The sequence below is a fragment of the Apaloderma vittatum genome, unplaced genomic scaffold (assembly GCF_000703405.1).
Source record: "Apaloderma vittatum isolate BGI_N311 unplaced genomic scaffold, ASM70340v1 scaffold24093, whole genome shotgun sequence".
Classification (NCBI taxonomy): domain Eukaryota; kingdom Metazoa; phylum Chordata; class Aves; order Trogoniformes; family Trogonidae; genus Apaloderma; species Apaloderma vittatum.
In genome coordinates, this window is record NW_009706842.1 from 1,035 (window position 1) to 23,960 (window position 22,926).

Below are 22,926 nucleotides of genomic sequence, written 5' to 3' on the forward strand. Positions count from 1 at the left end.
GTTGATGCTGGTGGCACTGGAATGCATTGCTATATGCCAATTAATTAAGCAAATGGGCACTGCATCTAACAGCAGGAAGGCGTCTGCTTTTTACTGCTTCAAAGAAGTGGATAAAGATTAGAGACCATTAACTTGAAAGAAAGCAGGAAACTCCTCTGTCACTCAACCAATTTAGCAAAGGCTAATCCTGGTTCCTAGGCAGGAGTAAGAAATACTGCTGCAAAAAACTCAATTAAGAGCAGATCTTTTAGTCTTTTAAAATGTATACAGATCCATTGCATGTGAATATAAATAGCTACATATACATTTACAGATGGACATCAGTGTACTTTTAAAGTGTTTATGTACCAGGAGTTTTAGTGGCTGTAGACTTCTTTTTTTCTGGCTTCAGTTCCTCTGTGTCCACCGCTCTGAGATCCTCATCGTCCTGCATTTCTATTTCCATAGCTGCATCTTCAGAATCTCCCTCCTCCTTTTCTTCGAGAGGCATAAAAGGCTTCTCTTGCTCTTTGCTGGCTACATCTGTGTAAAGGCAACAATACTTAGTAAGGAGAAAGAGGAAGAAAAAGTAGTGAAGTTGCAAAAAAAAAAAAAACCAACAAAGGTGCATTCTGAGGCCACTGCCATATCAGTTTTAGTGAACTTCAGAAGAGATCTGAGCTAGTGTTTCAAAACGTCAGTTTTATCTTTTACTGTGCTGCACCATGTTGTGTCAATGAGAGATTGCCCTGAAAATCTGAAGAATAAAATAGACTAGTTACTTTAACGGAAAGCAATTTATCTAATTAAATTTAGATGAGAAATATTTTTAAAGAAACATCAACTTTTTTGATATTGAATAAATAACCTGTTGTGTTACCCTAAATATTTCTTACGTGTGGTAGCAGTTTAGGCTTTAAATTAATTGAAGTTAGCTTTGGAGAGAATAGATTTTGAAAACTATTATTAAACTGAAGTCCATTTTTATGAGTCAGTTCAGTATTGTCAAAAATGTTATCACTAGTTTGAACTTGACTGCCAAAGAGTAGCATTCATCGCAGTGAAACAGTGTTACACTTTAAACCAAATCAGTGATTATTAAACATAACCTTAGAAAACTGGGAAAAAAATACAGTAAATAGGATTTGATTCTGCAATGACACCTCCGAACACCGAGAAATACCACTGTACCATATGTCTGTGCATCATAGCTTTCAGAGCCTTGTTTAATATGTTCAAATGCATCAGCCTCCCCCACGTTTTGTTTAGGCTCTGTTGTGTTCTGCTTTGCTTCACTGCTGGTTTCTATGGTTCTCAGTCGCTTGTGGACATGTTCGTTGTGGTCTCCCATTGAGCGCTCATTGTCTGCTTGACCAGGTTTCCTCTTGAAACTCTGAAAAAGAACAAATTAATACCGTGAACTTCGAGCAAAGTGCAACCAAACACTGACTACAACAAGAGTTCTAACAAGGAGGAGCTGAGTCCTGCCCATTTGTCTGATAATATGAAGACATTCAAATAAATTTAAAAAAAGGAAAGTTATATAAACCTGGGTATTTTTTCTGCTTTGTTTCTGAGAAGCCATCCGGGCCATGCGTGTGGATTCATGGCCTTCTGATTGATTTGCACTCGAAGCTCCACTTCCGTGTTCCTGAGAGACCAAAAAAATTGCAATGGTAACTGAGATTTAGCAACTGCTGTAGACAAATCTGAGAACTTAAAATTGTGATGCTGTGCTACCTTCTGTTGTGAGTGACCAATATAGCTCACAACTGCAAGTTATTATTCTTTGGAGAACAGACAAGACAGCTCTGCAGCTCAACAATTAACCTAAACTTATCATGCAGTTTTCAATGCTATGAGGGTATCACAATAGTCTTCAAATTTTTTTCCCAGGCATTTATAATTGGTGTTCTAAAAATTGAATCATAGACGCAATTCTTAAAAATATGGCAGCAATTCCTTGATTGTAACTGGAAAACATATTCACAAGTTCTGCATTTTTAATTAGGACACTTCCATGTAGTTTACCTCTTTAGACTGGTCTAGTTCTGAAGCTTCTCCAGCCAGCTCAACAGCACTGTCACTCTGCAGATTTTCTTGTCCAGTCTGCCCTTGTGTTTCATGTTCCATTCTTTCCTCAGGCTCAGGGATCTCTTCATCCATCTCTGAATTATCTTTATCCTCTTCCTCCTGAAGCAGTATCAGCTTATTTTAACATTCATAAAAAAGCATTGGTAAACAGAAGGCCAAGGAGGTAACAGGAACACGGATGACAGAAACACACCAGTTTAATACTAAACACATCTGTGCTATCTTGGTGAAGACTCTCACTAACATTACACCTACTCAATGGCAGCATGTTTCACAGCATCATATGACACATCTATTTCTTAAGTCTTGTATAAGGTAATTTAAAAAATTTAGAAAAAAATAATAGGGTTTTATTTATTACTCTCTACCTGAGGTTGAAGGCCTCGGTCATCAGCAGAGACTCCCCTATCTGTAGCAGATTCATTTTTTTCCTCATCAGGTGGTTGTGACTCTTCCTCCTCTTCTTCTGCTGCATCTTCAGTGTTGCCTGCATTTTCTTCTTGATTATCAGCATCTTTGTCCCCTTCATCTTCTTTCTGCTCTTTATCTTCAGAAACACCTTCTTCAGCTGGTTCTGCGCTTTGATCATCTCCTGTCTCACCAGTATTCTCTTCATTCTGTTCTTCGGTCTTCTCTGTCTCACTCAAATCAATAGGTTTCTCATCTAATTCAAAAGCATTCTCTTCTTCTGGAGTAAAAAAAATCAGAAAGGTATACAAAACTTTAAGTGAAGTACAGAGACAGTGAATATATTTGGAATAAAATTGCCCAGCCTATATAAAAAAATCTTAAAGAAAATACTGAGAATTCTATATGTAAAATCTATGATTTTCTACAAGAGATAAATTCAAGTGACAATTGGTTTGTAACTGAAAACACAGCAGGATTAATTCCTGTTAACTTCTTTAACCTAGTACTCTTGAGGGTCAGTTGACTTTGAGTACAAATGCTTAAAAGTGTAAGAAGAAGGGAAACCAGAAAAGCAGCTGGATAATAAAATAAGGAGATTCTAGTGCAAATTAGGGTGTATCACTTGGATAACAGGAGAAAGCCTGCTCCATACCATGTGTGAAAGGGAGATAAAGGAAAATGCTGTAATGTTGAGTTCTTATCTGGCCCGCATTTTGTATTTGGATATTTTAATACACAGAAGTGATTCTGCAGCTTCTTGTTATACAAAATTCTACCACCTCTCTTTTTTCTATAAAGAAAGCAAGCTCATTATTTGACTGTTCCTCCTTATTTCCATTTGGCTTTCATCTGGGAACATGTAGGGAGATTTTCAGCAGTACCTTCATCCTCTTCCTCCCCTTCACTCTTGTCATTGTTCTCCAGGTTCAAATCATCAGGAAGGTCCAAAGGTTCAACTTCAGGCTGCTTTTCTTGCTGGCCATGATAAGGATCTATTTCATTCTCATCATACTCACGCTGTAAGCAAAAGAATGGGGGGAAAGAAAAACCCCAACCCCACAGAGTTATGTAATAAGCAGCAGGAAATACAAACATGAGAAATAAGATACTATGACATTCTGATCAGTTGAAAATGGATTTTCAGTAGTACACATCCTCATGTATAAATAGCAGGAAAACATTAAGCTTGACAAGTGTATTTACATAAATTGTTTCTTCTTCAAAACAGTGTATTTTGTGTTCAAAATCCAGTTTTCCTAGCTGACATATTCTGAACAGAATCTGCACTCTTGCATACCATGCAGAATCTTCAAGCATACTGTATACAGATTTTTGGGATGAGTCCCACTGACTTAAAATGTTTCTGTTGCTAAACACAACAGAAAAAGAACTTTTAAGCTTTGCCTGTCAAAACTAATTCAGTGTAAAGTTTTGGCCGCCACTGCAAGTTCAGGTTAGTGTAAACAAAAATTCTTTCTGGATTATAGCTCAGAAAATATAATATAATGGATACAACATGGTTTATTTATAGCTCTGAAATGAACTAACTTTTTTTCAGTGCACTTCATTATTAAATAAAGAGCATTTCAAATTCTCAGAAAAACATGATGTGAGCAACAGAATATGGTTTAACAGTAAGATACTCTACATAGTCTAAATCATTTTTACCTCATCAATTTGCTCATGGATTTTCTCTTTGTTTCCACCATCATCTTCTTGTTGCTCTTTCTCCTCATCCTTGGGAAGCTGTTTTTTATTATCCTTGCTTCCTGTGCCGAAATTGTCATCTTTTGCAACAAGCTCTGAATCCTCCTATTAACCAACAAGTTCAAAAGAAAAATCAGTTATGCTACCTGCTTCTCAAAATCTGACTGACAAGACATCATCTCCTACAGAAAAAACACCACCACTGAATAACTTACCATATACTTAAATTATTCCTTTCCGAGACCAAGAACTATGCAAAGGAGCTCACTGTCTAGGTCACATCAAGTTTAAGAGAGTTTAATCCCTTTGATATTCTTCTTCCCACCCCGCTTCTCTTTACCTCATCCATTCCTGGCCCAGTTTCTTCTGTTTTACTACTGGCATCTTCATCATCATCTTCATCTTCATCCCCCCAGAGCCTCTCATCCAGTTTATCATCAGCTTCAGCATTATCAAGGTTTCCCATCTGCTTATCCAGCTCCTCCTCTTCATCTGAATTTTGATCATTTTCTGTGTACAGTTCAGAACACGTTTCAGCACAGAAGAGGTCAAGTTAACTGTTATGTTCCGAAACAAATAAGCAGTCACCCTTGCACTTTAATCTCATCACCCTATGCACTGAACTGAGAGGTGCAGAAAAAGCCACACATGCACTAACATCCAGAGGAGCAGGGTCCTAATTATGGACACACAGAGCATTCTCTTCCTCAGACTAACAAGTCCCAGATGCAAAACTTGGGATGATTTCAACTCTCTATTCCCTCCTCCATTTTCAAAATATTCTGGCATTACTGGGAGGAGGAAAGGTCCATTCCACTTCATCTATTCATTAGCTTAGGAATTTCCATTTTTGTGCAGATGAGTTTATTCTTGGCACTTTGTCAGAGATCTGAAAATAGATTAACGCCACTGTAATTTATAAGCCATGACAGTTTCAGATGTTCCAGCTGTTACCCCTTATAAAGAAGAACTGCTGCTTTTTGGTTGAGCAGCATCTTGCATGAACCTATCAAATGTTCCTATTTGTTCTGTTTTTAAAAAGATAAAGTCAAATTCTTTTCACTGCTGAAAAGTTAGCAATAGCTTCATTAGTCATGTTTAGAAGTTTACTACAGCCATATTTGCAAGTGTTCTGTTGATCTTCAACAGTTCGAGGAAGTCAGGGACTAATTTCAAAATCTATAGGTCAGCTCACAACAGGCAGAAAGAATTGTCTCCATTCTAAAACTACAACAGTGACAGAAGAGAGTAGTTTCTTTGTACACTTCTTTTCACTCATATTAATGCTTCTTACTTCTCTGTTAATGCTGACTTTTCGGTATACGCTTCATTAGAAAAAAGCATCAACCATTATGGGACTGATCTATAACTTTTTTTTAAGTTTGCCATAGTGGAAGGACCAAACCTTTTTCCTCCGGTTCGCCGTCATGCATTTTTCCTTCAAAGTCTTCTGACATTTCGATTGCATTGTCTTCTCCTTCAATGTCTGGTTTAGAATCTTGATCCTCTTTCTCCTTCTCTTTACCCTTTTGAAAACTGTCTTCTATCTGAATTATTGGTAAAGCCAAAAATTACAACAGATCTTGCCTGATTTCAAGTACCACGATAATATTTCCAAGCTTATATGCAAAGACAAAAGCCAATCTCAAGAGCAGATTGAAGACAACTTCATGGGGTTTTTTTACTCAGAACATTTACAACATGGGTTTCCTAGAATCATAGAATGGCCTGGGCTAGAAGGGACCTTAAAGATCATTTTAATCCAGCCTCCCTGTCACCAGGGATTTCAAGGGTTCTTTTCAGTTTTACTTGAATTAAACAAGAACAACCCCAAACACTTGCCTGATCTTCACTTTCTATTTTGTCGCTCACATCCTTCTTGCCTTCCCCATCTCCAATACCACCGTCCTCGTAATCATGAAACTGTGTTGCTCCCTCTCCAGCTTCATCTTCAAGTAACTCCTTTGGCAGACAAAACCCCTAAAAAGGCAGACAGGAACTCAAAATAGTACATCTTCCAGCTTAGTTTCTACGTAAGACTTCTGTATGCATTAAACATAGGCTTACCATAATACCCACTGTCATCTCTCATTACTTACCTTTTGGGCAAGCTCTGTAAAAATGCTTGTTAGAACAGAAAGCAACTTCCCAGTGCTCCTGTGAGATGCCAGTGAAACAGTGAGGTAGAACAGGATGAGGTCTGAATACCTGCAGAGCATGGGCTTCAGACGCACCAGCAAATAGCAGGACTGGTTGAAGAACTGTAGTTAAAAACCAAAGAACAGCTGTCAAACATGGTTATGTACATACTGGGACGCACCTCAGAGAGACTGATGATAGAGACCAAAACCCAGAAATATCAGCAGGCGAGTTTAAGTACAATTTCTTAAGTTTTCAGAGCTTTTTCTAGATTTTCACAGAAAGTAAAGAACTTTTCCATCTTACTACAGGAACATCTGGGTTTTGCGCTACAGAATGAATACCTGTCTCTTGGCCATAATTTCTCACATGCTTCTGGTTCCAAGGTGTTGGACAGTAAGAAGAAACATACATTTAAACCAACATTCTACTACCAATCTTTTGAGACCTCTAAGCCAAAAACTCTCGAGAAGAACAATTTTACCTTATGTTTATCTGAAGTGTAATCTTTCCCATAAGATTTCAGGTTCTCCAAGAGTTCGGAAACTGCTAAAACTGCTTTCTGTACATGCAAAGAATCCAAATCAGCAGAGAGCTCTTCATCCAAAAGCTTAGTTATATGTCCTGCTTTAATCACGTCAAATGAAGCTGCATCCTCTTTGTTTGAAATACAGAAAAAAAAAAGGGATATCAAGTCAGACATTCTAAAAATGTTACATCTAGATATATCAATCCTATTTTTGAATAAAAAACTCTATTAAAATGGCAATTTCCTTGTGCATTTGTACCTCTAGTAGACACACAGTTTAAGAAATGTTTAGGTTTAAGAAATTTTTAGGTCTATGTAGTTTAAACTGTCCTCCTCTAAGCAAATTAATGAACTTACCATTTTCTTCTGCAGATTTTTCTTCTTCTTTCCCATCTTCCTGTTTTCTCTCAACCAAACACTGGATGGCATACAGAACAACACGGATAACAGTTTCCACTTTTGCTGAGAAGTGCTCCACCAGCTCTTCATCTGACTGTTGATTTCCTTTTGAAACACAACACCGGCAGTTTTACATAGGAAACACATTACAGGTTACCATGTCTGCACTACGCAAGGAGCATGACAAGTACTATACAGTTTTTACCACGGTTTTACTAAAATCTCCTTCCTAAACCTGATCTGTAACAATGGCAAAACTCCATTACTGCACAACTTAAAATCTGGACCAAATTTTGCAAGTTGAAATTTCATCAGGTGTTGTTGGATATCCGAATGAACACGGAGCCACCTCTGCAATAACCAACCTAATGAGTTATTTCATCTAAATTACAAAATAGGCAGAGAAGAATGGTCCTTACCACTGCAATTTGACATGGAAGCAAGAAGCTGGGTTCTCCAGGCTATGAAGTCTGCAGATGTATTATTAACTTCTTCTTGTATATACCTGAGGCTCTTGATCAGGGCCATCTGATTTGCAGCTTGTCTGTCTTCCCCATTTGGAAGAAACAAGGACTCTATACTTTGTAACTGAGCTGAGACTTCCAGCAAACAACTCATAGCTGATGTGCAAACTTCAAAATCTCTCCTGCAACAAGAAACACAATAATACTGAAAGAAGAACAAACAATTTAACCTTTTGAATTTATTTAATACATGTGACAACAAGCAGATGTGCCACATACTCAATATTTAGAAGAAGACAGAAAATGAGAGTCATATGTATTGTTACCATTATTGAACTGGCTACAGAGCTCTTTTCAAATAAAAATTTCTTCATTAAATTTACATTTGAAATTCACCTCATTTAATAAGGAGCTGTGGGGATGAAATCCCAGGAGATCAAAGACAAACCAAGAAGCTAAGATGAACCACTTTTTTTCTGACTTCTCAGGAGAATGGGAGAAAACATGTACAATTGTTCAAAAAAACCCCCCAAGTGTTGCATTTTGCAAGAAAAATGAACAGAAACAAGCTTCAAGAGCACCTGAACACACTTTTCAAGATCACAGAATGCTAGAGGTTGGAAGAGACCTCTAGAGATCATTTAGTCCAACCCCCCTGCCAAAGCAGGATGACCTAGAGTAGGTATGCATAGGCAAGTGTTTTCAAGATGACTTCACACATCTTACATGACCACACAACACACAGACCTTCACTTTTATGCACATGTACAACTCACCAGGAATATAACATGATCTCACATGACTGTTGTCTTATTTTGTCCACTTCTGCTTTCATTGCCTTCACGTTTGCCAGCATGGCAGTCAACTGTGCAGTTACCTGCAGACATAACTGATCCTTATTTCGCATCCTGCATCCAGGAGGCAGTTGCTCAATTGCTACTGGAGTCAGGTATTTCAGCTCTGAAGGAAGTAGGTCAGGTATTCCCGTAAAAACATTGCTCATCTCAGGTCCTGAACTCTGAAAAACGTTAGTTTTGACATCTGTTCTTTTATTGTCACTGCATTTTGTTAACTCTTCTTTTGGGCAGCTCTGTACAAACCAAGACAGCTCCTGGAGAACCATCGTGCACTGCATGGAAAGTTGCTGCAGTCTGTCAGTCCAGCGTTGAATACCATCTTGAGGAGGAAATGCTACACCATATTCTCTGTCTGCAGTCAACCTAGAATCTATCTCTTGTATGCAGCTCAGGAGGTTCCTGGTTAAGAAGAAGGAAGGAAAAGTTACAACCACCACACTTTATGTTATACTTTCCTTTGAAAAGCTCAACCTTTAGACCAAGTTCATAAAAGCTCTAGGTAACATGAACTCAGTGGAAATTCAACTTTTTTTCTGAAAAAACTAAAATTAGAGTCTTTAAAAATAAAAAAGTTTTGCTTGATTATTGAATTTTTCTCTCCATTGAATAACACCAGGCACCAGAACAGATCAGGGGTTGCCCTGCTGGAAAGCAGCCCCATGGAGACAGACCTTGGAGTCCTAGTGGACAGTCAGTTGTCCATGGGACAGCAGTGTGCCCTTGTGGCCAAGAGGGCCAATGGGATCCTGGGGTGCATTAAGAAAAGTGTGTCCAGCAGGTCTAGGGAGGTTCTCCTCCCCCTCTACTCTGCCCTGGTGAGACCACACCTGGAATACTGTGTCCAGTTTTGGGCTCCCCAATTCAAGAGAGACAGAGACCTACTGGAGAGAGCCCAACAGAGAGCTACAAGGATGATTAAGGGACTTCAACATCTCTCCTGTGAAGAGAGACACAGAGAACTGGGGCTGTTTAGCCTTGAAAAGAGATGGCTGAGAAGGGATCTTATTAACATATATAAATATTTGAGGAATGTCAAGAGGAAGGTGCCAGTCTCTTTTTGGTGGTGCCCAGTAATAGGACAAGGAATAACGGGTATAAGCTAGAACATAGGAAGTTCCATCTCAACGTGAGGAGAAACTTCCTTACTGAGAAGGTGACAGAGCACTGGCACAGGCTGCCCAGAGAGGTTGTGGAGTCTCCTTCTCTGAAGATTTTCAAAACCCGCCTGGACACCTTCCTGTGTGGCTGCTCTAGGGGATCCTGCTCTGGCAGGGAGGTTGGACTATATGATCTGTAGATGTCCCTTCCAACCCCCAACATTCTAGATTCTATGTTTGAGTTGTCCTGAAAACAGGGTTTGCTGAGATTTCTCAGAATGCACGTTATGTTTTCAAGCAATCCTTAAACTCCTGGCCTCATACTCAAATATTATCAATTTTCATCCTGTACAAAACCACAGCAGATTCTAACACTTCTTCGTTCTCTGGAGTGCTGTGTAACAGTCAGCTCATAACAAATGATTAATCTGAGTCACAATGGAAGTTGCAGCAATGCAGAGAAGCATCTTAGAAGTTTTAGCATTCCTACAACTGTAAAGTAGGGAGTTTGTGTTTTGGGCTTTTGTTTATTTTGCTGAGGTCTTTTTTTCCCCACGTTTTCAAGGAAATTTCTAAGGAAATAGCTCCTGACCCAACTTCAAAGAGTTTTATGAACTACGATAGTGATGAGCACAAATACACAGAACAACAGTGGAGTTTGCAGTGAAAGTGATGAGTCAAGCAATGGACACCTCCCACTAGACCAGGCTGCTCAAAGCCCCATCCAACCTGGCCTTGAACACTTCCAGGGATGAGGCATCCACAGCTTCTCTGGGCAACCTGTTCCAGTGTCTCACCCCCTCACAGTAAAGAGCTGCTTTCTGATATCTAATCTAAATCTACCCTGCCCTAGTTTAAAGCCATTGCGCCTTGTCCTGTCACTACACACCCTTGTGAACAGTCCCTCCCCAGCTTTCCTGTAGGCTCCCTTCAGGTACTGGAAGGCTGCTATAAGATGTCCCCAGAGCCTTCTCTTCTCCCAGGCTGAAGAGACTCCCTCAGCCTGTCCTCGCAGGACAGGTGTTCCAGCCCTCTGATCATTTTTTTGGCTCCCCTCTGGACCCTCTCCAACAGTTGTTTACTGTCAAACTCCTTCCCAACATTTAAATCCTGGAAAATGCTAATTACCTCAGTAAGACCCACTGTTCTGTCAAAGCAGTGAGAGATCGTCTCTGTCTGACGAGCAGCTGCATGAGGTGTGCAGTGAATCCTTTGCATCGCTCAATGCTACCTAATCCAATATCCTAAAGAAAACAGATACGGAAAAAGTGGGAGGGAACAGTTAGATGAATAAGCAGACAACATTCTCTGCCCCCATTTCATTTTACTGGGCAGGCTGAAAGGTTGTGCTTTAACTGAATAAGTCTTAAAATGCAGACAAAAATTACAGTTATTACAGTTTCCCCAACTTCATTTTTCTGTGTCTTCCATATAAACTGTATACAAATTTAATTTTCAAGTAGCTTCTGCAAAATCAGTCATATTAAATTGCACTCTACTGCAGAAATTCTTACCAGGATTTAGTTTCAATAGTAAAGCCACCTCACATAAACGGTGATTAAAATCTAAAGAGATAGCAGTCTAAATTTTTACATTCACAATCATCACTAAAACCACTTGCACAATTACTTTTACAATATTTACTGACAACTACTTTCATTAGAAAGGATCCCACTTTAAAGCTTGAAATACATGTTCGCAACACAGAGCAAAGCTGATCTCAGCTATGTTCTATTATTTATGCCAACTGCCAGCTGTGACATTTGACAAGATCGTGTTGTAAAACAATGGGTCAAGCCCTGCAAGAACAAAACCATCTGGAAGAGATCCCCTTTCCTGGACTACTGGAAAGGTGGTGCTGATTTGGCAGAACTCATTAGTTCCTTTTAATGATTTTAGTCCAATTTTTAAGAAAAGAAATATATCAGCATTTTTTGTGGCACAGGCTCCAGTTATGTCCAATTATAAGCTTCAACTGTTTTTTCATAAGTAAAAACTAATTCTGGTTTTATTTTCCTAACAAGCTTTGGTTCAGCATTTTGGGATTTTCCTTCATGCAAAAAAAGTGGCAATTTGGAATCTGTCTGGATGAAAGATACTGTACATTTAACAGACAATTAACTTAGCTCGCTAAGCTGATATCACTCAGTCATAAACCAACAGGTTTTAAAATGATGTATTTAATGACTAGCCCCAAAGTATTGTATTTCGTATCACATCACATGATCTCCCATCACCTTTTTACTACTAGAAAATTTCAGTCCCAGCTGGTAGAGCTGACAGAAGTAGGATTTCTATTTTTACTCCTGTGTTGTTACCTTGACAGGTGCTAACAACGCTGTCTGAAGTCTAGAGTGGCGTGCAAGTGACCGATAGAAGTACTTCTGGCATCCATCCCAGGCAGAAGAAATTTCTGTCAGCAACCTGACAGAGCACAAGAACCACCAGGTCAGCTCTTCAACCTAATATGTTTGTGTACAATTTGCTATTTTACAAATGCATTGATCATGTAATTCTTCATTTTTCTCCCTAAGTATTCTAGTCTTAAGAAAACACCTAATTTCAAAATAAACCCTAAGGAAACCCTAAGCAATAGTGCCAAAATATCTACCTATAACACTTCAATACGTAGTTATTTCTTTTTCATGCAGCTAAATCCAGCTTGGTAGGGAAGCCTTTACTTTGGCCTTGATGAAAGACACTATAAACTAAATCCTTATACCCGAGGAGGACAGCAATCAGAACTTCTCAACAAGAATCACTTACTGCTGGAAAAACACAAACATCTAAAAGAACACCTTGCCTCTAGGCATGTTGTTTTCAGAAATGCCCACTTTGAAGTCTACTATTTTCTCCAGAAACACCCCACCAGTCAAAGACAACAAATCAATTAAGTAAGCCCTGTACACTACAACTCATCTCTAACAAAATCGTTAGCAGTCTACACTCTAACGTGATGCTAACAAAGCATCCCAAGCAAAGCCGGGTGTTGGAGGGTTAATTGAAATGTAATTCTCTGTAAACAATGAAACAGAGTAGAGTTGTCAAAAGGTCAAATTAATAAAAAAGTCTTTCAGTTGTACATGCCAGTAGAGTATGTACAGGATTTTCAAACTGAGAAGTAATTGGGGAAGGGATAGGGGTAAGAGAAAGAGATACCTAAAATCGTAAGTGAATTACATTCCACAAATTCCAGTCTAAATCCACATGCAGTAAGTTCTACACTACAGCTACAATTAATACAATCTACGAGTTAGAAATACTGTGTACGTACGTGGCATCCAGTTCAGGTGTACAATTTACTACACCTAATGCATTCTCCAAGTCCAGTGGACGTAGGTAGAGTATTTCATTATAGTCTTTTGAACGGGCCCAAGAAAGACCCTTCCGGTATGACAAACCTGGAATGACATTTGAACACAAATCCTTTTATGCCCTCATTCTTTTCTGTGAAAAAATGTCACTCATGCTGTTGATATTAAGATATAAAACCTTCTGATGGTTTTTTTTTTCCTGATTTTGACAAGCCTTTGAACATATTGCCATTTTTGTAATGCAAGTACACACTGTAGCTTAGCTATCTTCAGCTGAATATAGCTGAAGAACACAGCTGAAATAAGACGAACATAGACCTGCATATATACAGGAGGTTGGTGGGGGCTGCCGAGAGAGAAAACAAAAGGCCTTGAACCTGCAAAGCAGGCTAGAGCCTGAGAAAGTTACAGCTGTATAACTTCAAAACCTCTGTCTTAAGGCTATTTTAGCTATTTTAAAAACTGGATTCAACATGCTCAGTTTTCTCAAGTCAATTAAAGAAACTCCGTTCAAAGTATCCTGAAGATAAGCAGAGCCTGTAATAAATACTCATTAGCTACCTAGGTTATGTTGCCATTTTTCCAAACAAAACAGGTAACCAGTCTTAAGAAGAAAACTTTTCACTTCTCATGGTCCTTTAAGAAAGCTAAGATAGGACATCACCTCATTTTTAAGACATAAAAAGCCTAATGAAAGAGGAAGCTAAAGATGTCATCTGAAATCAAAGCCGGAGCTCAATAAAGGATTCAAATCTCGTGTTAATTAAATCATCACAGTATGCCATTCCTCCATCACAAACATCACAGGGCAGCAATGGCAGATATTCCTCTGGCAGCAGTGTGTGCAAAAACAAGTGCCAAAACAAGGAAAAGTGTCTGTGCTGGAAACCCTCTGCTTAAATTCACCTGCATCTGCAGTCATCTAAATAGAAAAGGGCCTTAATCTTCTGGGAACTATTTACTCCATACATGCGGCAACTCGTTTAAGTTGCGTTAAGTTACAAACACTCAAAACTACACATAAAGCCTCCTCCTACCTCCCAGAAAGCATTTAGGATGTTTTTGTTAGTTTGTTCTCAAAAATCATGCTTTCTTGGAACCCCTAACTTCATGTTTCCAAGCTTCTTTCTGCAACCATGAAGAACAGCCTTTTCTTTTTTTTTGTGTGTGTGTGAGAGAGAGATTTATAGGATCACTGTAAGCCAGAAGTTATGGCTTCCAAGAGAAGCACCAAAACACTAAGCTCTCTCAAAAAAAGAAGAAAAAAACCTGACAAAGTCACATTAACCTCTCCTTCAGGCTACATCTTAGCAGAATGCTGTCAGACAGCCTTTTATTTAAGAAGACTGCTTACTCCTGCTGGTTTCTAAACTGCTCACTAAGAATAACTGCTAAATAATTCAGTGTAACACCAAAGGAAAGGGCAACAACTAATAGATCCTTTACCCTAAGATTAGCAAAGGGAGCAACGGACACCGAGCTGCTAAACAGGGTGCTTCCAACGATTCCTACCAGCACACCATTCAGCGTCCACAGCTCAAGCACATCTCTGCCAGTCCGACTATCAACTGATGGGCTCTTATTTAAACAAGCTAACTTAATTTCAGTTCTGAATCAGAAAACGAATACAAGATAATGAGCTTCCCTCTCGTTTCTAAAAGCTGGGCATGGGTTAGATGGATTGGCAAAAATAGTAAAACACTTGAGAACTTTGTACTTTCAAACCAAGCATATTTCTTATTCAAAGGTCACCTGTTTTAGCAAGGCTTTTAAAGAGATCTGACAACGCCCGTTGCTTCTGCATCTGAATATGCTTTGCTTCTGATTTCTGCTTCTCCTTATCTGCCGTCTGATCAAATGTTAAATTTTGCAGTTCAGCTACAGAAACAATGATATCACCTGTACAGAAGACAGCAGGGAAAGATAAGAGACGTGAAAATTTAACATATACAAAGTAGTCCTAGTAAGATAGTCTGGGAAGAGAACTATATATGTACATTTTTTCCTGAATTGTTCCATTTACATAAAAGAGGTCAATTATGGCATGGAAATCATAAGAATACTTAACCTGTGAATTGATCAAGATTTTCCACCAGGCTTAAGAATGAATTATTTTCTGTTACTGTTGTACACATTTTCTTCATTTTTTTAGTAAGCTTGGGCAGACGGTACTGAAGAGATTCTGTATGAAATGCAATACCATCCTGACATTCTTCTGGGAGCCCCTTCTAAGGAAAAAAATAATTAATGAAACAGTCCTATTATACACACATACTCAAAGCTTTCTTATTTTACCATTAAGAGTAAATCACTGCAAAAACAAGGGCTAAATTCTGCATTTATCTGAAGCACCAAAACACGCTCAAGTGATCCTTTGAATAGCTCAGCACCAACACAAAAATGAAACAAGAGAAACCAACAATTCTGTTGCTTTGGCTTGCAACCAAAGCAACCACCAACCAACTACATTTGATTTGCATCAGATTTCTGCCTTCTCACTCTACTCTCCTGACTGCCACAGGGCAAGAACAAGATCAGGCACCCTCCTGGTCTAAAGAAACAGAACAAAGCCTTGGAAGCTGAGAGTAACTGAGCATTTCCCATTCACCCCAAAATTCTGATGAGCTTCAATTGTCTCCTTGCATTTAAATAACAAAAAATCACGGATGTGAATAGGAATCTATTTGAGGAAGAAAATTAGTCTACTTCTTTTCTGAGCTGCACAGCTGAAGGGTACTAGTAATTTCAATTCCTTATTACTGAACTAGGAGAGAAGCAAAAAATTGCTGCAGACAATATGAAAGCAACTTGGAGATGAAATGTGTAACTGCTATCAGATCTATATTAGAGCATAGATATTGTGCAAATCAATACAGAACACGCTTGTCTTTCCATGCCGCACTCATACCCATCTACTGTGTTTTGTAATACCAAACAGAAGTAAGACCAAAAACTTGATGATATATTCAACAGATTTCACACTTACATAATATTTTTTCTGCATAAATTAGGGAAAAGCAACATATACATACAAATAAACATCCTTCCCATACTTAGAATAAAGAATACAGTCACCTTGGCAATATACGTTCTGGCAGACAGAATTTTTCTTAATGTGTTGTTCAGCCTCTGAACTTTGGTCTCTTTGTTCTCAGATTCTTCCTGCTTTTGCAAGCAGTCCAGCTGCTCTTCCTTACCAATTTCAACCAAGGCAGGCCGACATGGCTCATCCAGAACAGCTTCAAACTTCTTCATGAATTTAAAGAGGGTCCTAATTACCAAACGAAAGCAAAAAATGTCACTGGGTTTTATAATCCTGGAAACCTCTCAGCTGCTGGAAATCAATGTTTCCACTGTGATATGAGCAGAAGAAACACACTTGCACTCAAATTTAACATCGTAGAGAAATCATCTAGAAAGAAGGTTCCAAATATAGAGCTTACTTCCAAGCTCTGAGTTACCTGCGTATTTTTTCAACTGATTGTTTTATAGCCCAGAAGCTGACGTCATTCCACCTTGAAATTTTCACAAATTCCTATTAGGAAAATAAATAATCAATGGTATTACTTCTATAAATCCAGTGAAGCATTTGCACATAAAAGATCTGCCCCACTGTTCCTTTGATTAGATCAATATACTGAGCGAAGTTTCCTTTTACCTTAAGTTCCTTTTCTATAGGTTGACGAAGTTCAGTGATTCTGGCCTCAACACACTCTGAAAACTGCTTATAATAATTGTATAGATTCCACAGGATGCTGCACAGAATGTCTGGAAGGGACAGATAATAACAAGCTTCTTTTAAAAAACAATATTCTACAATCAAGAGGAGAAATGCATCCTAGCTTTGTTTTCTTGCAAAATCATGAAGCTTAGCAACACCAAAAGATGGGTTAAACAGACCAAGAGTATTCTTCATGAGAAGAGGTAAATCAGCAGGAGCATAGGCTTGTGTTGTATTTATAAGCTTAGTGATCTGTTTTGAAAATCCTGAATACCTGACAGTCATGTGGTTGCAAAGAAGACTCAACACACACAACACTAACAACTTACCCTTTTCTGCTACTTGCGGCATCAGCAGGACATGGCAGTGAAAGACCAGGAGTGCTTGAAGTCGTGCACGAAACTCTCCCAACGTGGATCCTTCAATGAAAGCTTGTAGTATGCTGACCAGTGTTTTCAGATCCATTCGCTCAGTTTCTGAACATTGCACCAAAAATTTAGGAAAAAATAAAACAAAACAAACTCTACATATAAATTGTGGTCTGTTCTTTGCAAACTTCCAACTGAATAACACATGTGTATTAGGAAAGGGGATGGAGAGAAGAGGAAAGAATTCTAATTTATTAAGTAAAACCAACAAACACCATACTGGAGAAAGGAGAGGGGACAAGAGAGGCAGCAGTGGGATAGTGAGCAAGGAGGCCAGCTACATGTCCAACTTCAGAGTACATCAAGTATTTAAAGTATACTTGCTACTGTCTGGGAATGAATAGCTTTTTAAGTTATGATAAGCAATACTATAAATTAATCACCACCAGTTCCTTAAGTCCTCAAAATCATCAAGACAGAAATAGATATTGGAAGAATCTGGTAGAGATTATAACATCTTTAGAGCTTCCTATGGAAGAAGACAGGCTGCCTACTTGGAGATACAAAATGACCCAAGGATATGAAGCTCATCAAGTAAGTGCACCAATTAGTCATGAGACTGGAAGAACCCTGCCACATGCCATACTTTGACCTTTACAATTTCATTACATTTTGAGAGGCAGGGGACTGAGGGCTATAGCCTTTGCCTTCTTTTATGTAACGTGAACACCTGCAGACAGATTTGCCAAGAACAGTATGTACTAAAGCATACTTACTGTAAGTATTCTTTAGGCTTTATGCAGAATGTTAAAAGCAGTTCAGCTGGGATGCAAATTGCGCTTTGTGCAGTTAAGAAAAATGAGGTGCCTTTTCCAGCTGTGGAGGGAGGTCTCCCACCCTCCAAATCTGTTTGAAATGTTTATATGCACATCACATAGTTACCACAGTTCCTTCTTTTAGATGCTTTTTACATACACCTTTTCTTTACACTCTATATGGAAGAGTCTTGGAATGTATTGTAGGGCAAAAGCTCCAAGAACTACACCTGGAAGTGCACTGTCAAACTCTGGCATTTAATTACCTTAATTATGCATCCTTAGTAATTACTGGAGCTGCATCACACATTCATATATGGTCAGCACTTACCTTCTGTGCCTGCCTCTGTCTGTTCTTGAACATACTTCTCAATCATTTGATATATTGAGAACCAGTGCTTTGTGGATTTCTCTACATGCTGTTTCATAATATTGTCCAAACTTACTGACCAGCAACTGGAAACAATAAGGAAAGGGAGAGAAAAAAAAATAACTCAAAAAAATGGTGGGTAGTTTGGGTTCCAAAACAATGCAGACTTCATTCTCTCTTTCTACTAAACTAAAGAAAAAGTTTACAGGATGGAATAATCTACATGTATGCTTAATATACACAATTAAGCCTTGAGGATCACTCTTTTGCCACTATTATTAAATACGAGAGAAGAAATGCACGAATTAGGGACAGTAAAACAAAATCAGTCACAGCCAGATTCAGAAGTTTCTCTTTACAAAATCTGAGGTAGACTTGTGGAATTCCTGATCATGGCATACTTTAGATAAAAAAATTTACTTGGCTGGACAACCATTTTAAAGGAAAATTTAACGGACATTGTTAAAAAGAGAAAACACTGCAGGCTCAGTAAAGCCTAGGATGAAAACAGAACACTGGGAAAATATTAGAATGAAGTACTGTAGTTATTTGTCCTACTTCTACTCCTCCCGAGACATATAGGGAAGTTCAGCATGGGCTGGACACACTGACACGCACAGAAGCATGTTCCGCAGTTAAGTCAAGTCTGCATCGAAATGCGTCTCCATATAGAGATGGAAGCTTACAGTATCTAAGAAAAAGCAGTAGGGAAGGACAGTTCTTACTTCAGCTCCAATCTACGCCACTGAATAATCAGTTGCGTGACCAAATCCAGATGTTTTCTCAAGGACAAAGCTCGACTAGCATTTTCCTCCCAGTCCTGGAGAAAAAAAATAAATAGAAAAAAATCCCTTTATACAGAGCCAGAAATTAGTCTTGGCATGGTAAGACTCATGCAGTACTCTGGATTATGTTCCAGCTCCTTAAACTTAGAGCATGGAGCAAGGTCACTTCCCCAAAACCTGGCAAGATGACAGCTTTCAGATGTTTTTATCATGGCACCAATATAAATAAAGAAACATAAAAAAAATAATAAAATTTTCCCTTAGCTCTCTGCTTACCTGTGCCTTTGCAAGAAGAATTTCCAAGCCATTCAGGAACTTTGAAAGAGGACTAGAGAGTGGAAAACTCCGGATTCTGTCCATCACAACTAACAGCTGTAGAATACAAAACAAGCATTCAACCTACAATAACTGATCTCCAACAGAAGCAGTCATGAAATTAAGCTAATATGTATTAACATGACCCTCCTCTGCAAGAGACAGTAATTTTTTTTTATTATTTACAACTTCTTCATTTTAGTATAAGCTCACTAGTAGTTCAGTGAAGGCCACTGCACTTGGGGAAAGGAGCACAAATGACCTAATGCAAAGAGGTCCAATTGATTCTGAGTTTCTGCGCTACTCTAAGAAATGTAACCTGAGGGCCACACAAGCTCCCTAAGCAGGACCAAATAAATCCACTCTAAAGCACTATGGAAGAAAACGGGACCTCAAAAAGCAAAAGACCTCAAGAATCTTTGAGGTATGGCAGACTGAAGACTGCTTAAAGCTGTAAGATCAGAGCAGGCAGTGAATACAACTTAACATTTCATAACCAAAATAAAATGGCTAGTAACACCTAACACCTATTAAGAAACAGGTATGACTTCAAAACATCTGCACGAGTAATACAGATATCATCTGGGTAAGTGTACACGTGCACATACTTACACACAAATGCAATTCTAAAACGCTCTGGTTTTCCCCAAGCATTTGTTGTTTTACCTGCACAAGTACTGGATGCTCCGGCCATTCCTGCAGTAGCTCATTTACTGCTTTAGCAAAATTATCAAGGACAGGTTGGCACTGTCGGACTTGCTGAATATTGGGATGCTGGTAGAAGTCATACGGGCCGTCCTGCTGCAGCATAAGATCTGAAGCCAATTCTTCAAAAAAGGTATTGTAAAGAAGAGTGCTAACTAGAAGCTGGCTTCCCACAAGACTGTCATTCATTTCGGCACCTAGGAAGCAAAAAAGGAAGATATTGCAGATGAACAGATGAAGTTTCAGGTTTTTTCCAGTATTGCAAGCCTTAGCACGTTATGTATTACACAGATAAAGAATGTGACACACATAAGCAACAAGATGGGAGTATGGAACCAGAGATGTACTTAAAATCTACATTCGCTATTTTATCAATTTTTTGTAAAAGTAAAAACAGCATCCTAAAGGTGCGTTGTGATCCTGTCAGAAGACCACAGTTCTTCTGCATAAATTCACATCAAGGAGATATTTACTGCAAAATTATCAGCAAGGCTCTGTAAAAAGGAATTCAACACACAAAAACCACTTCAGTTATGAACACAAAGGTTACTGTAGAAAGAGCAGCCCTTATCTTCCTCTTCTTAACTGCAAACACGCATGTATTAGATTAGAATTGAAATATAGCGCTAAGAAGTGATGATCCTGATGTACATTCTTAAAATGATTTACACATCAAATGTGCCAAAATTCAGGATAAAAAAAAATAACTAAACATTTTTAATACAGAATTATAATATTTTAAAATTAGATTCATTATTATTTTTTAATTATAGAAGCTCCATTTAAACAATTTATTTTATGAACTTAATTGTAAATTTTACTTCTGGGTAATTTTGCAAGCGCATCAACTTCCACAGTATTACGCTGATCCAACTGATCAAAATTTCACTTAGTAGTGTATTCAATTTATTTTTAAACTGTGTTGGTCTTGTATTAACAAACAGAACTAAAAAAAATATCCATGATAGAGTAAGAATCAAAGCATCAAACAGAATAAGAATCAAAGCCTCAACAAGGCTGACCTTGAACGTCTCCAGGGATGAGGCCTCCACCACCTCTCTGGGCAACTTGTGCCAGTGTTTCACCACCCTCATAGTGAAGAACTTCCTGATGTCTAATCTAAATCTACCCTGTTCTAGTTTAAAAACATTGTCCTTTGTCCTGTTGCTACATCCCCTTGTAAACAGCCCCTCCACAGCTTTCCTATAGGCCCCCTTCAGACACACGGGGCAAACTCTCTGGAAAAAGAAAAATTTGGCTTCATGCAATTTTCCCGTAATAGATTTGTTTCATGACCTGCAATATGATGAACCTGAAACAAATCACTACAAAGCTAAACCTGCACATCTGAAATATTGCTGGCAATCTTACCAATCAAAGGATAGAACTGTGACACCAGGCATGCACCAGTCTGATAGCAGGAAACAAATGTACTGAGATAATGTTTGGCTTGATGAGAAGGCAGACTTTGTTGATACCACAGGGATCGAGCAAAGTTTAAGCACAACTGCTGATGAACCATCATTACTGTTTGCATAGAGCTCTTGGACAAAAGGCCTCTATCAACTTCCAGCTGCTCTTCCAATGGCTCTTCAGTTTCCATTTTTTCTTCTAGGCTTGGCTGAGCTGTGATATCTTCAAAGTCCTGCACATTACATGATAATCATAAGTCAATTATATTCCTTCCTTTAATGCCTCCTCTCCCCATCTCCCTTTTTGCACTTTTTGGCACTGCAACAATATGCTAATGACTTGGAGCTGGCACCGCATGCCTCCCAGCTCAGACGTCAGCCTGAAACCCAACACAGGTGAACAGAACAATTAAGGGCATAACCACAGCAAGAAAGAGCACAGTGCAGCGATCCCCAAACCACTTCAACACTCTTTAGTTGCTTTAAGACCCAAACTATCACATCCCAACAACACAATGACATGTGTAATTGTCTCACGGATTTTTGTACTGCATAACATTACTTGGTGAGACACGCTTCAAAAGTTGATCAGTAATGCAGGCCAGTTAAATCTGAAAAAAGTCTCACATCTTTATTTAAGCAAGGAGATTAGCATTCTTCACAGGTTCTAAAACCTCACATGACCTTGCTAAATGAATAAAATTCCAGAATTTTACAAGAAATAACGAATTATATTGTCATTGAAGCATGTAGCTTGGGATTATTCACCTGAACCACAGTACGGTTCAAGTCCATAAATTAATTCCAGAAGTTTTCTACAACCAGAAGGCAAAATAAATTAAAAGCACAGTATTTCACATCTTTCAAAATCTACCCCATATTCTTGTTTTGGCTGAAGGAAAAATTGTTTCATTCCTTATTTCATTTTACTTATAGCATGTATTTTCAAGAGCAACTTCCGACATAATTTTTGTGTTTTGTCACTGAGCTACAGTTGTTACCTTTTCATGAAGAGGAAACCTCCTCCTAAATTCTTCTTCTTCTTCCTCTTCCTCACTCCGTCCTTTTCCATGAGATTTACTTCTGTACCTGTACAGACTGTGTTCCATTGCCTCCCGCTCTTGGGCACGGCGTTCCTGTTCATCCCATTCATTTACAATTGCCTAAGGAACCACAAAGCAGCTTGCTTTTACATCAGATAATGTTTAAAATCACCTCCTCTTTCCTCAAAAGGGCAGCATCTATCTTTTCTGGCTCTTTCCTCCACCACAGTCCACAACAGTATAAATCAAATCCATCTAATTTGAACAAAGATTTGTGAATTGCCCTCTCAACAAGCCAGTGAGCAAAAAGCACAGAAAACATTACAGAATAGAGTGCTTGGCCAAGTTCTAGTCTCCTTTCTTAACACTTTACAAAGAATGCTCTACAAAGTTTGTACTGGG

General features: G+C 38.6%; 1 protein-coding gene across 1 annotated transcript in view; it reads right to left on the reverse strand.

The window, feature by feature from the left end:
* Nucleotides 1-348: 348 nt before the first annotated feature.
* Nucleotides 349-22,926, reverse strand: part of MDN1 (MDN1, midasin homolog (yeast)) — a gene marked incomplete at both ends in the record, with an annotated part of 71,693 nt that continues 49,115 nt past the window's right edge. Inside the window, 30 exons of the mRNA XM_009865946.1 lie at nt 349-522; nt 1,171-1,372; nt 1,529-1,630; nt 2,011-2,172; nt 2,442-2,761; nt 3,366-3,501; nt 4,153-4,296; nt 4,532-4,701; nt 5,597-5,738; nt 6,034-6,171; nt 6,291-6,452; nt 6,815-6,987; nt 7,217-7,363; nt 7,678-7,904; nt 8,499-8,978; nt 10,805-10,920; nt 11,995-12,100; nt 12,951-13,077; nt 14,743-14,889; nt 15,059-15,218; nt 16,066-16,261; nt 16,452-16,525; nt 16,649-16,758; nt 17,041-17,187; nt 18,226-18,350; nt 18,990-19,084; nt 19,326-19,421; nt 20,031-20,266; nt 21,441-21,714; nt 22,483-22,644. Coding sequence (XP_009864248.1) covers nt 349-522; nt 1,171-1,372; nt 1,529-1,630; nt 2,011-2,172; nt 2,442-2,761; nt 3,366-3,501; nt 4,153-4,296; nt 4,532-4,701; nt 5,597-5,738; nt 6,034-6,171; nt 6,291-6,452; nt 6,815-6,987; nt 7,217-7,363; nt 7,678-7,904; nt 8,499-8,978; nt 10,805-10,920; nt 11,995-12,100; nt 12,951-13,077; nt 14,743-14,889; nt 15,059-15,218; nt 16,066-16,261; nt 16,452-16,525; nt 16,649-16,758; nt 17,041-17,187; nt 18,226-18,350; nt 18,990-19,084; nt 19,326-19,421; nt 20,031-20,266; nt 21,441-21,714; nt 22,483-22,644 — 5,050 coding nt within the window. The remainder of the gene's footprint in view (nt 523-1,170; nt 1,373-1,528; nt 1,631-2,010; nt 2,173-2,441; nt 2,762-3,365; nt 3,502-4,152; nt 4,297-4,531; nt 4,702-5,596; nt 5,739-6,033; nt 6,172-6,290; nt 6,453-6,814; nt 6,988-7,216; nt 7,364-7,677; nt 7,905-8,498; nt 8,979-10,804; nt 10,921-11,994; nt 12,101-12,950; nt 13,078-14,742; nt 14,890-15,058; nt 15,219-16,065; nt 16,262-16,451; nt 16,526-16,648; nt 16,759-17,040; nt 17,188-18,225; nt 18,351-18,989; nt 19,085-19,325; nt 19,422-20,030; nt 20,267-21,440; nt 21,715-22,482; nt 22,645-22,926) is intronic.